The sequence below is a fragment of the Eubalaena glacialis genome, chromosome 9, assembly GCF_028564815.1.
Source record: "Eubalaena glacialis isolate mEubGla1 chromosome 9, mEubGla1.1.hap2.+ XY, whole genome shotgun sequence".
Taxonomy (NCBI): domain Eukaryota; kingdom Metazoa; phylum Chordata; class Mammalia; order Artiodactyla; family Balaenidae; genus Eubalaena; species Eubalaena glacialis.
The window spans coordinates 65,602,103-65,615,430 of NC_083724.1; the positions used below are offsets into that span (position 1 = coordinate 65,602,103).

Here is a 13,328-nt window from a genome sequence, read left to right on the forward strand (position 1 = left end):
AGTGACCCTAATGTCCATCAACTGATGAAGGGATAAATAAATTGTGGTATGTCCATACAATGGAATATTATTTGGCAATAAAAAGGAATGGAGTACTGACTCATGCTACAATATGGGTGAATCTTGAAAACATTATGCTAAATAAAATAAACCAGTTACAAAAGACCACATATTCCATTTATATGGTTTCACTTATGTAAAATGTTCAGAACAGACAAATCTATAGAGGCAAAAATAGGTTAGTGGTTGCCTGGGGTTTTGGGGAGGGAGGGATGAGAGTGACTGCTAATGGGTATGGTATTATTTTTTTGGGGTAACAAAAATGTTCTAAAATTGACTGTGATGATGAATACACTAAAATCCACTGAATTATACACTTTAAATTGGTGAATATTATGGCCCATGAGTTATATTTCAATAAAGCTGTTTTAAAAGATTTGGAAGAAAATACAAATAAATATCTTATTCCTGGATGTAGAAGATCTTCCTAATATAAAAACAAAAGAAAAATGCATAAAGAAAAATAACAATAAATTTTACTACCTACAATTTTGACTTCTGTATTTAAAAACATGAATTAAAGGCAAATAAAACATGGGAAAACTTACTGTAATGTGACAAAAATACAAGGTATCAGTATTTACCAATCTCTTATTAATCAATATGAATTGATGGAAAAATGGGCAATGGACATTATCGGGCAATTCACAAAAGATGAAACATACATATCTTGTCAATAAACATGAAAATATGTTCAATCTCACTCATAATCTAAGAACTTCAAATCAAGATAACAATGAGAGACTATTAATTGACCGCCAAGTTTGCAAAGATTTTTAAAAATAATATCCATTACTGATTAGGACAAAAGGCATGCCCAGGCACATGGTACCAATGGCATTCTTTTTCCCGAAAAGTATTATAAATGCTGACCTTTCTGTACCGAGCGACCTCACTATAAAAATTTATTCAAAAGAAATATTAAGAGATGGGCTCCAAGATTTATGTTACATAAATATATGTAAAATATGTTTATTGATATGTAACTTATAATATCAAAATTTGAAGTTATCTGCATATTTTAAAATAGGAGATAGTTGTATAAAATTACAGTGCAGTATGTCCATATAATGAAACACTGTAATTATCACAAATCATGTTCTCAATATTTAAAAGGTAAAAAGATGCTTATAATAACTGATAAGAAAAAAGCAGATTACATAATATGGTAGTTTTTAAGTTCTGTATGTTTGGTGGGGGCAGAGGTGAGAATATACCAAAGTTTTTTTTTTAATGTAGCCATAAATGAACCAAAAATAAAATAGAGGTGAAAATCTAATCTCTGAGAATGTCACCAAAATATTAATTTAGATGAAAATTAAAAATTTTTTCTTCAAAATGATCGTGTAGTGCAAACTTCACACAATATGCATACAATACTTATTTAACCTAATAATAAACAATGAATGTTATTTTGTAAAAGCTGACTTTTAAAAAATTTATTTATTTTATTTTATTTATTTTTGGTTGCATTGTGTCTTCATTGCTGCACGCGGGCTTTCTCTAGTTGCGGCAAGCAGGGGCTACTCTTCGTTGCGGTGCATCGGCTTCTCATTGCAGTGGCTTCTCTTGTTGCAGAGCACAGGCTCTAGGCGCGCAGGCTTCAGTAGTTGTGGCACGCAGGCTCAGTAGTTGTGGCTCGCGGGCTCTAGAGAGCAGGCTCAGTAGCTGTGGCACACGGACTTAGTTGCTCCATGGCATGTGGGATCTTCCCAGACCAGGGATCGAACCCATGTCCCCTGCATTGGCAGGCAGATTCTTAACTACTGCGCCACCAGGGAAGTCCCAAAAAACTGACTTTCCTGAGTGTAAAATTTGATTTATTATTTCTTTTTCCTTGGCCTTAAACTTGAAAGAAATATTGTAACAATATATTGTATTTTTTGCTACACAGGGTTATTCATTTGGTAATACCATCAGTTAAGCTCTGGAATTTATTTCTTTGCAATTGATAAAACTGAGAAGTATGTTAATTAGCTTTTTCAATTCAAACATGATATGATATTGTGCAACTATTGCAAAATAAACTTTGGGGCAGAGAGCTCTAGTTGGGGAAAGGAAAAATTAAAAGACAGTAGAAAAAAATGTGGAACAAGTGCTAGATAAATCAAACACAGAGAAGGAAGAGTTTGGAGTGTGCAGGTGGGCTCCACAGGGAGGTCGATAGTGAACTGGTTCTGAAGGCTGGTATTGGGTGGCCAGGGGAAGGAGAGGGAAGGACCCCTCAGGCAGGGTAAACAGAATACAGGAAGGCAGGGCAGGAAGGAGAATGCAAGTAGGCAGTGATTCTAGAGCCAACACACTTTTCTCAAATATTTAAAAGCATTTATATATATATGTTAAATGGGATAAGATAAATTTTTCAGAAAGAGTAATGAAAAAATAATTCAGGCTGCTATTCCAATGTGTCATTTCCTTAAAGGGCAAATTATCTCCTCAGAGAATAATGAGTTATTACATTTGTTCTATATTTGTTTCAAATGTGGATGTTTTGGCAGACAAATCTCTTCAATTTAGTTCCACGATCTCAATAGTTTTAAAAAGAAATTTTTTTTATTATGACATTAAAAGCTTGGGGTAAACTACCAAAAATCACAAATACCATTTTTGTTGATGCTCTAAAAGTGAAGGAAAACATATTATTTCCTTTTCCATTACCCACTATCTCTATCTGGGGCTTCATGCCCTGCATTAATCCAGAGCCCAGAGAAAACCCTTGAGGGATAATGAATGTAGATGAATGCCATTTCTTCACTTCCTCTTTCTGTGATTTATTATTATCTTTTCTGGGTTAAATTATTAAATCAACAACAACAAACAAATTGAAATGAAGCGTGACATACCATTCTTGAGAAGTTCCATGGAAAAGTTGTAAACAAGTTCATGCTTCTGGCCAGGGTTGCGTGATTGCTTATACTGAGGAAAGTCTTTGCTAAACACCCCGTTGATGAGGAGACCATGACGTGGTTTGTGAGTGACGCTGAACAGCAAGGGGTCCTTGGGAATGTCCCGGTCAACAGCATTAATGATGGAAGAATCCAGCTCTCTCATCTGACCCTCACACACCTAAACAAAAACAAGAAAGTCAGCTGCATGCTAAATAAAACCTGTCTTTCTTTTGGTAAACTGCTCAAAAAATAATTGTAACATATCCTATATAATTTTAAGATACTCATGCAAATTTTCCATGAGATTTGTGTGTAATGAGTCCTAAAAAGAAATTGTTGGTTCAACATGACCTTCGAAGACAAGAACAAATCTATTAATCTTTCTCACATTTTTCTTTTGAAGATTTCAAAGCACTTTATTTCCATGAAGGACTAAAGGAGAGATACATATAATCTCATATATATATTTCATAATTCAAAGGTTGGGGGAAAAAGCAACCAAAAGGATGCTTGCTTTCTGGAAGTCACAGAGTTCAGTTGTAAAACCAGGTATAGACCCTGCCTTCAGATCCTAACCTGTTATTTTAATCTCCTGGACCTTGTTGCTTTCATAATTCTTACGTTTCTGTTTTAGAAATGGCACAAATATCTGCTATGCACACTGGGGGTATTAGGTGTTTTTAATTTTTGTCATTGTAGTAAAATCTTCTATATTTCAATTACAATCAACAACAGTTGAGAGGATGCTTCTGGATGCACGATAGAATATATTTTAATTCTGGGTCCCTCATCTCTTCCCAGTCTTCACACCTCTAATTTTCCTGAATGACCCTGCACCCCACTTCAGGTTTCACAATCCTTTAAGCATAAAGAGAACTGAATGTTTTTCATTTCATGTAGGATCTAGTTATTTAAAACCATCAGTACCATTAGTACCATTGACATGGTGCTTAGTCATCTTTATTTTCTTTTTCTCATAGCAAGGGAACAAAGAAGTATTTCTGTTTCCTATTGTGAAATATAGCAAGATCTAAATAATATGAGTGTATAAGTTTAACATGTGCTTACTGGGCATTTGCAGCTCACTGGATGCTGTGGGAATACGAATACTCTAAAGAATCAAAGTCAGATGAGAATGTGATGGCCTGTCCATCAATAACTATAACACAAGGAAGAAAATATCTAGTGCTACTAAATATGGATAAACAAGAAGTGCACAAGAGTGGAGGAGCCCAGGAATGTCTTCGTGGCTGAGTGGACATTTTAGCTTTGAAGAAGACATATGGTTTAGATTTGTGAAAATGGCCTTTCCCTTCAGCCTCTCTTAAGGACTTTGAAGAGAGCCTTCCTGCAACCACTCTTCCTTGAACGTGCATAAAAAAGAATCATAATATCTGATATTTGGGCTAAAATTTTGCTGGTTTTCTTATTAAAAACTGAGATGGCATCATAATTTAATACACCATGATAGAATTAGGGAATCATCTTTGGTGATAACTTGCCTTTTTCTCCAAAAACTTTCATAAAGCAACCTAAAAAGATGTTCTAATTATCTGTCTTTATAAAGCTTGGGGCTCCTGGACTCACTGTATGGCAACCTTTCTTATTTACAAAATGGTAAATTCCTTCACAAGATGACTGGGAAATTTTATTGAAAAAATGTGGGATTCTTTTTTGCACATTCAATTGTTTATTGAGATTATAAATAATAGGTTTAGATCAAGAGACATAAAATGCAGAAACTCACTAGTAGACAGCTTTGAAATGGATTATAATAACTTAAACTAAAACCTCAATTTTTTCTTTGCAAGTTGCAGTACAACTTGATGGAAGCCCAGCTAGCTACAAAATAAATACACTTTTTCACAAGAAGGCAAAATAAATATGACTATTTTAAAAAATCACTTGAAGCTTAAAGCCAGCTCTGCCAATAACACATGGGGCTCCATATTTGTTACTCTTCAACAGCTTCTCTAAGGAATGCACAGGAAAAAAAAAGCATGATTACTTTCAGAGAAGAGCAAGAGACAAATTCCCACTGGCCTAATTATTTCAGAAACCCCAACCCTAGACAGATACAAGACAATAGAGGTAGGTATAGAAGGAATCATCTGTAATTCTCTTCTCTCTCTCATAATTACTGAAGTGCTCTCTGGAGAAATCCATGTGCCAACAGAAGAGGAAAAGCAGGAGCTGGCTCTTAAGTCTCATCCTGAGGTGGCTTTCATATACCATTAAGATTCAGTAGAAAATTAAAATAAAATAAAGACTTTTGCATTTAGAGTTTGATGATTTTTAGTGCAAAATAAGGCAAGATAATGGTTTCAAAATAGATAATATGTGCTTTGGTCAATGTCTGAAAAAAGACGACAAACATAACAAGACTAATATGAATGACACCTATTTATTAAGGGTTTTCTATGTGCCTGACCATCATGATTGTCACGGCTACCCTAAAGGAAGATTTGATACACGTTTTGCAGATGAGCAAACAGAAACACAGAGAGAAATAACTTACCCAGGACCCTACAACTAGTAAACAGCTATACCAAGTCCCTCTTACTCCAAAGCCTGTGCTCATTCATTTAATCAGGATATGCTATGTGCATGTCTGTTTTAAATAACTATATAAACATTAGAATTGTTTAAAAAGGATTATATGCTGATATGAAAATATTTACAATATACGTAATTAAGGTTTTTTTTTTTTTAAAGTAGAGAGTAGGGTATAGTATGATCCCTGATTTGTAGGTAAAAACATACAGAAAAATCATATACACACACACATATCACTGGCATGAGCACAACTTATTTCTGTGGAAATTAATTACTAAAACCTCAACTGATGGGGAGTGACTATGGGTAGGGGCTGTTGAAGAGGGAGAATTTCATATTTCACTGTGTATGTTTCTCAACATTCTAACTTATTTAACCATAGATATTTATTATTATTTTTTAAGACAACAGTTGTTGTCTCAGCAGTGATATGCTGGACCATTTTAACTATATGTCTGAATTTTTAAATAAAACTAACAAATATTATTATATAATATAAAGACATTTTTAAAGTGCATAAAAATAATGGTCCAAATTGTATTTTTTCATTTCATATATCTTTATAAATAGCTGTATAAAAAAAGATGCCTGTGATTCATGAATTAAGAGTCCTTGCTATTACAGCACTGGTTAAGAGGGCACTCTGTAGAATCAGAGCACCTGGGTGCAAATCCCCTACTTGCTACTTACTTCCAAGCTCTGTGATCTTGGGCCACTAACTTAACCTCTTAAGCCTCATTTTTTGCGGTTATTAAATGGCAATAACAATGCCATCACTCTAAAAGCGTATTGCGAGGATTCAATATGAATACATGTAAAGGGTTTGGAATAGTACCTACAACCTAGTAAGTACTACATTCTATATATATGCAACTATAATTGTAACCATGCAATTGTTATATGTTAGCAATTATTATTATCATTACCAACATCAGTATTATTAGAAAAATACTTTTCAAGTGATTGCATTACATAACAGGTTACTGCCTTCTCTACTTCTCATCAACTTAAAGTGTTAAGTGCACATAGACTAATGTAAATGGGCTAGGTGAAAATAAAAATTAGAAAATGATAAAAGAGAAATTGAAAATTCTGATATCTTTCTTACAGTAATATTCCGGACTATAAAATCAGGAGCTTCATCATTTGTTGGGTTGATTATAATGTAAAATGGTATCTCCAAGGAGCGTCGTTTCCCGTCAGTGACATACACCATGAACCGGTCGGCTGTTGGTTCCATCCTCAGATGCCTGGACTGCACATAGTTAATGTGTAAAGCCTTCATGTCTTTCCACTGAAACGAAGCTAGAGCACACCAAGATGGAGCACATAAATAAGAAAAACTTTTTTTCCAAGTTACTGGTCCTTAATCCTTAATCCGATAGCCTATTTCTCAGCAGAGGAAATAAGAGGTCATAGCAGTTGACCTAACAATCAGCTTCAGGGGTTGCTATAATCACTATAACCATCAACATAAAAACAGATATCCATAAATTATAAGGAACAATTAAAATTTTCATGGAGAACAGAAGGGCAATAACTGTTAACTAGGATTATAGGGACTTCATGACCATTCTTTATATACTTGAAATGAATGTCAGAGAGACTTTCCTTCCCTTGATTAAAACCAGTGTTCCTGTGTGAGCAGTTCTTGTCAGGCTTGAACAAGAAAGGAACCATCTCTTTCATATAAAAGCAAAACAAGAGTCCATCAATCATCTGCCTACTTGACTACATATCAACTGGTAGGAATGAGTGGAATTAACTGACCTGTTATTTTGGTATTCTGACATTGCCTTAAATCAAAAGATAAAAATGCTCTGTGTTGTATATGAGTCACAGGAGAAGCTGCATAAACTTTAATGCAATTAATCTTTCTTTCTTCCGACTTTATTGAGATATAATGCACATATCATTGTGTGAGTTTAAGGTGTATGACGTGTTGATTTGAAACATTCTATACCACAAAGTGTTTATCACAATAAGGTTAATTAACATATAATGCACCTCATATAATTACTATTTTGCTGTTGTTGATATGATGAGAACATCAAAGCTCTACTCTCAAAGCAACTTTCAAGTGTATAATAAGTATTGTTAATTATAGTCATCATGCTATACCTTAGATACCCAGAATTTATTCATTTTATAACTGAAAGTTTGTAGCCTTCAACCAGCATCTCCTGCATCTCCTCACCCTTACCCTCAGCACCTGGCAACCACTATTCTACTCTCTTTTTCTATGAGTTCAATATTTTTAGATTCCACATATAAGTGAGACCGTACAATATTGGTCTTTATCTGTCTGATGAATTTCACTTACAATAATGCTCTCAGAGGTCAATCCATGTTGTTGCAAATGGCAGCATTTCTTTCTTTTTCATGGCTGAATAATATCCTAATGTATGTATGTGTGTGTATATATATATATATATATATATACCACATTTTCTTTGTCCATTCATCCATCAATGGACATTTAGGTTGTTTCCATATGTTAGCTATTATGAATAATGCTGTAATGAACATGGGAGTACAGATATGTCTTTGATATCCTGTTTTCATTTTCTTTGGATATATACCCAGAAGTGGAAGTGCTGGATCATACAGAAGTTCTATTTTTAATTTTCTGAGGAACTTCCATAGTGATTGTACCAATTTACATTCCCAACTAACAGTGCACCAGGGTTCCCTTTTCTCCACATCCTCGCCAGCATTTGTTATCTCTTACCATTTTGATAATAGCCATTCTAACAGGTGGGAGATGATATTATCATTGTGGTTTTAACTGGCATTTCCCTGATGATTAGTGATTATGAACACCTTTTCATGTACCTGTTCCACCATTTGTACATCTTCTCCAGAAAAATGTTTACTCAAGTCCTCTGCCCATTTTTCAATCAGATTGTTTGGGCTTTTTGTACTGAGTTGTATGAGTAATTTATATATATTAGATATTAATCTCCTACCAGATATATGGTTTGCAAATATTTTCTCCCTTTCTATAGGTAACTTTTTCATTTTGTTGATTGTTTCTCTTCCTGTGCAGAAGCATTTTAGTTTAATGTAGTCCTACTTGTTGATTTTTGCTTTTCTGCCATTGTTTTTGGTGTCAAATTCAAAAAATCATCATCAAGACCCATGTCAAGGAGCTTACTGCCTATGTTGTCTTCTAGGAGTTTTACGGTTTCATGTCTTATGTTCAAGTCTTTAATCCATTTTGAGCTAATTTTTGTTGTGTTGTAAGATAGTAGTCCAGTTTTATTCTTTTGCTTGTGGCTGTCCATTTTTCCTGACACCACTTCTCGAAGAGACTGTGCTTTGCCCATTGTATATTCTTGGCTCCTTCATTAAAAATTAATTGACCATATATGCACTGGTTTATTTCTGGGCTCTCTATTCTGTTCTATTGATCTATGTGTTTGTTTTTATGCTAATACCATACTGCTTTGATTACGATAGCTTTGTAATAATAGCTTGAAATCAGGAGGTGTGATGCCTCCAGCTTTGTTCTTCTTTCTCAAGATGGCTTTGGCTATCTGAGGTCTTTTGTGGTTCCATACAAATTTTAGGATTGTTTGTTCTATTTCTGTAAAAAATCCCATTGGGATTTTGATAGGGATTGCACTGAATCTTTAGATAGCTTTGGGCGGTATGGACATTTTAACAATATTAACTCTTTCAATCCATGAACATGGGATGTCTTTCCATTTGTGTCTTCTTCAGTGTCTTTCATCAAGACATCAATTCTATGTCTTATGGTTCTTGGCATATAAATCTTTCACTTCCTTGGTTAAAATTATTCCTAAATATTTTATTGTTTTTGATGCTATTATAAATGAGATTGTTTTCTCTATTTCTTTTTCAGATAGCTTATTGTTCATGTATAGGAATACAACTGATGTTTGTATGTTGATCTTGTACCCTGAAACTTTATTGAATTTGTTGATTAGTTCTAACAGTTTTTGGTGAAGTCTTTAGCAATTTCTATATATCATATCATCAGCAAACAGAAATATTTTACTTCTTCCTTTCTGATTTGGATGCCCTTTATTTCTTTTTCTTGCTTAGTTGCTCTGGCTATGACTTTCAGTACTATACTGAATAGGCATGATGAGGGTGGGCACCTCTGTCTTGTTCCTTATCTTAGAGGGAAAATTTTCAACCTTTCACTGTTGACTATGATGCCAGCTGTGGGTTCTTCATATACAGACTTTATTATGTTGAGGTATGTTCCTTCTATACACAATTTGTTGAGAGTTTTTAATCTTAAAAGGATGTAGAAATATGTCAGATGTTTGTTTCTGCACCTATAGAGATGATCATAGGATTTTTGTCTTTCATTCTATCAATGTGGTGTATCACATTTATTGATTTGCATATGTTGAACTACCCTTGCATCACAGATATAAATCCCACTTGATCGTGGTGTGTGATCCTTTTAATGTGCTGTTGAATTCAGTTTGTTAATGTTTTGTGGAGAATTTTTGCATCTATATTCATCAAAGATATTGATCTGTAGTTTTCTTTTCTTGTAGTATCTCTATCTGTCTTTGGTATCAGGGTAATGCTAGCCTTGTAAAATGAGTTTCGTAGCGTTCCCTCCTCTTCCTTTGTTTTGGAAGAGTTTGAGAAAAATGAGTGTTAATTCTTCTTTAAATGTTTGGTAGAAATCACCTGTGAAGCCATCTGATCTTGGGCTTTTCTTACTTGGGAGGTTTTGGATTACTGGCTAAATCTATTTACTGATTATTGGTCTGTTCAGATTTTTAATTTCTTCATGATCCAGACTTGGTAAGTTTTATGTTCCTTTGTTGTCCAATTTGTTGATGTATAATTGTTCAGAGTAGTCTCTTATGATCCTCTGTATTTCTGTATTAGTTGTAATGTTTCCTCCTTCATTTCAGATTTTATTTGAGTTCTCTTTTCTTCTTGTTAAGTCTAGCTAAAAGTTTGCCAATTTCATTTATCTTTTTAAAAAATCAACTCAGTTTCATTAATCTCTTCTATTTTTCTGTTCTCTGTTTCTGCTCCGGTCTTTGTTATCACCTTCTTTCTGCTAAACCTGGGCTTAGTTTGTTTTTGTTTTTCTAGTTCTAGTTGATTTACTTTTTTAATGTAGCATTTATAACTATAAGACTTTCCTCTTAGCACTGCTTTTGCTGCATCCCATATATTTTAGTGTGTTGTGTTTCCATTTTTATTTAAGATTTTTTAATTTCTTTTTTAAATTTAATCTTTGACCGATTGGTTTTTCAGAAGTGTGTTGTTTAATTTTCACATATTTGTGAATTTTCTAGTTACCTCCTGTTATTGATTTTAATTTCATACCATTGCAGTCAAAAAAGATACTTGGTACAATTTCAATCTTTTTAAATTGCTAAGACTTGTTTGTTGACTCATCACATGATCTATCCTGGAGAATGTTTCATGTGCACTTGAGAAGAATGTTTATTCTGCTTTTATTGGATGGAATGTACATATGTGTCTGTTAAGTTCATTTGGTCTAACATATAGTTCAAGTCTAATGTTTCCTTATTGATTTTCCATCTGGATGATCTATTCATTGTTGAAATTGGGGTACTGAGGTCCTTACTATTATTGTATTGTTGTGTATTATCCTCTTCAAATCTATTAGTATTTGCTTAATATATTTAGGTGCTCCAATGTTGTGTGCATATACATTTACAGCTATTATATCCTCTTGATGAATTAAGACTTTATCATTATATAATGACCTTCTTTGTCTCTTGTTACAGTTTTGACTTAAAGTCTCTTTTGTCTATTATAAGTATATCTACCCTTGCTCTCTTTTGGTTTCCATTTGCATGGAATATCTTTTTCCTTCCCTTCATTTTAAGCCTATGTATGTCTTTGAAGCTGAAGTGAGTTTCTTGTAGCCAGCATGTAGTTGGGTCTTTTTTTTTTCTATCCATTCAGTCACTCTATTAATGCAATTAATCTTAAACCCAGAGTCTCTCATATTTAAGATAGATGTACCCCAAAAGGTGCTTAGAGAATAACTCTAAAGTGTTGCCTTTGGACAAATGCATGTTTGGTGTCTGTTTTTGTTTTGGTTGTTTTCTTTTTGCCTGAAATACCAGAGATATTTCAGTATCTGAGACGAATTTTGGTTTCAAAATTAATGTCATTACCTTCAACATTTCCATGGTATGTTTCCTAATCTTTTCTGCCCATATCTTTTAAAAGTGTTTAAAAAAACTGTGAGAATGAGACCAGTGAGCTCCACCAGATTTATTCTATCACAGTATTCTGTGTTGCTATGAGGGCCTTTAAAAACATTATTTCTTCAATATTTATTCTTATATTTTTCATAAGTAAAATTTCCATTGATTTTGAAGTAAACTCCCATACATGAGGAAATTTTAAATGAAAAATTAGAATGAAAAACAATAATATTCAAAAGTATCGGTAATAATAATAATTCCTTCAGTGTATACAGTACTTTGAACATTTCTGAAGTCCTAACCCAGTTATTAAACATGATCTAACCAATCAGTCACAACCATAGGCTAATTATCGCTGGACACAAAGACATGACTTACCTATGCTGATGCCCATATTGCTTTTTTCAAAACCTGCAGAAGGTAGTGTGTTTTCAAGGTAGCCGAACTGGGGAGGAGAAACCAAAACAAATTCCAAGTCATCTGCTGCAGTGTCGGGGTCAGTGGCAGACAAATGGTTAATAGTAAGGGCTGCTGAGAAACCCTCATCTACAAAGAACATGGTACCTGCATACAAATAATAACACAATTATGACTTAGCATGAAATCCTCTAATCAGAATAGTGAAAACAAAAGGGAGTGATTGAAATTCCAATTCACAGAAGCCTCCTACATGCAAATATACTTCCATGGGAGATGTTCATTTCCTTTGGCATAATTCTCCTAACAGTGAATATACTCAGGGGTAATGGGGGGAATTTAATTTGACTTAACGGAATTATATTTTTTTCTTGTATAAGCATGCCAGACAATAATGGAAAGAGAGCAGAAATACTAAATGCTTCAGTACAGCCCTTTAGTCACTCTCAAGGAACTCTGATTTCCCTTGTGTCTATAGAAGTGACAAATGAAACTAAGAATTGCCAAACTGTTTTAATGATAAGTCACTAAATGTGGTTTATGTACTCTTCAAGATCAGTTGTTACCTCTGTTTGTCAGAGCGTTAATTGCCTGAGAACTATTATGAATAGCTCATAACGAACATTTTTTCATGCCTTGGTGCTTAATTATTCTGCAGGGATAATGCTTCCTCCCCAGAACATAGCTTAGGAGATACTTTGCAAATTACAATAACATTCATACATATGTTTGCATTTTTTTTGAGACACAGAACATATACACAATGCCTATGAAGAGATGACTTTCTAAAAAGCAAATAAGGTTAAGTATATATAAATGGTCTCGCTAATATACTCATTCAATTCTAATAGAAATTATTATGGATAAAATAAATTACTGGCTCTCTAGCAGGCAAATGATATTTTCCCACGTGAAATAAAACCAGAATATCTGAGGATTGCAATGTTGTCTTCATTCCCAAGCATGCCCACACACACAGACACACACACACTTGCATTCTCTCTCCACACGGATTTATCTAAATATTTTTTAAACATCTTTATTGGAGTATAATTGCTTTACAATGGTGGGTTAGTTTCTGTGGTATAACAAAGTGAATCAGCTATACATACACATATATCCCCATATCTCCTCCCTCTTGTGTCTCCCTCCCACCCTCCCTATCGCAACTCTCTAGGTGGTCACAAAGCACTGAGCTGATCTCCCTGTGCTATGCAAC

The 13,328-nt window shown here is 34.0% G+C and overlaps 1 protein-coding gene across 11 annotated transcripts in view; it reads right to left on the bottom strand.

The window, feature by feature from the left end:
* FREM1 (FRAS1 related extracellular matrix 1) overlaps nucleotides 1–13,328 on the bottom strand; it is a 172,064-nt gene that overhangs the window by 60,970 nt on the left and 97,766 nt on the right. For 10 of the 11 annotated variants that reach the window (XM_061200436.1, XM_061200437.1, XM_061200439.1 and 7 more), the window contains 3 exons: nucleotides 12,071–12,256; nucleotides 6,613–6,809; nucleotides 2,904–3,126 (listed from right to left, as the gene is read on the bottom strand). In XM_061200436.1, coding sequence (XP_061056419.1) covers nucleotides 2,904–3,126; nucleotides 6,613–6,809; nucleotides 12,071–12,256 — 606 coding nt within the window. Of the gene's footprint in view, nucleotides 1–2,903; nucleotides 3,127–6,612; nucleotides 6,810–12,070; nucleotides 12,257–13,328 lie in introns of those variants that run through there. The other variant, XM_061200447.1, reaches the window with a different exon arrangement.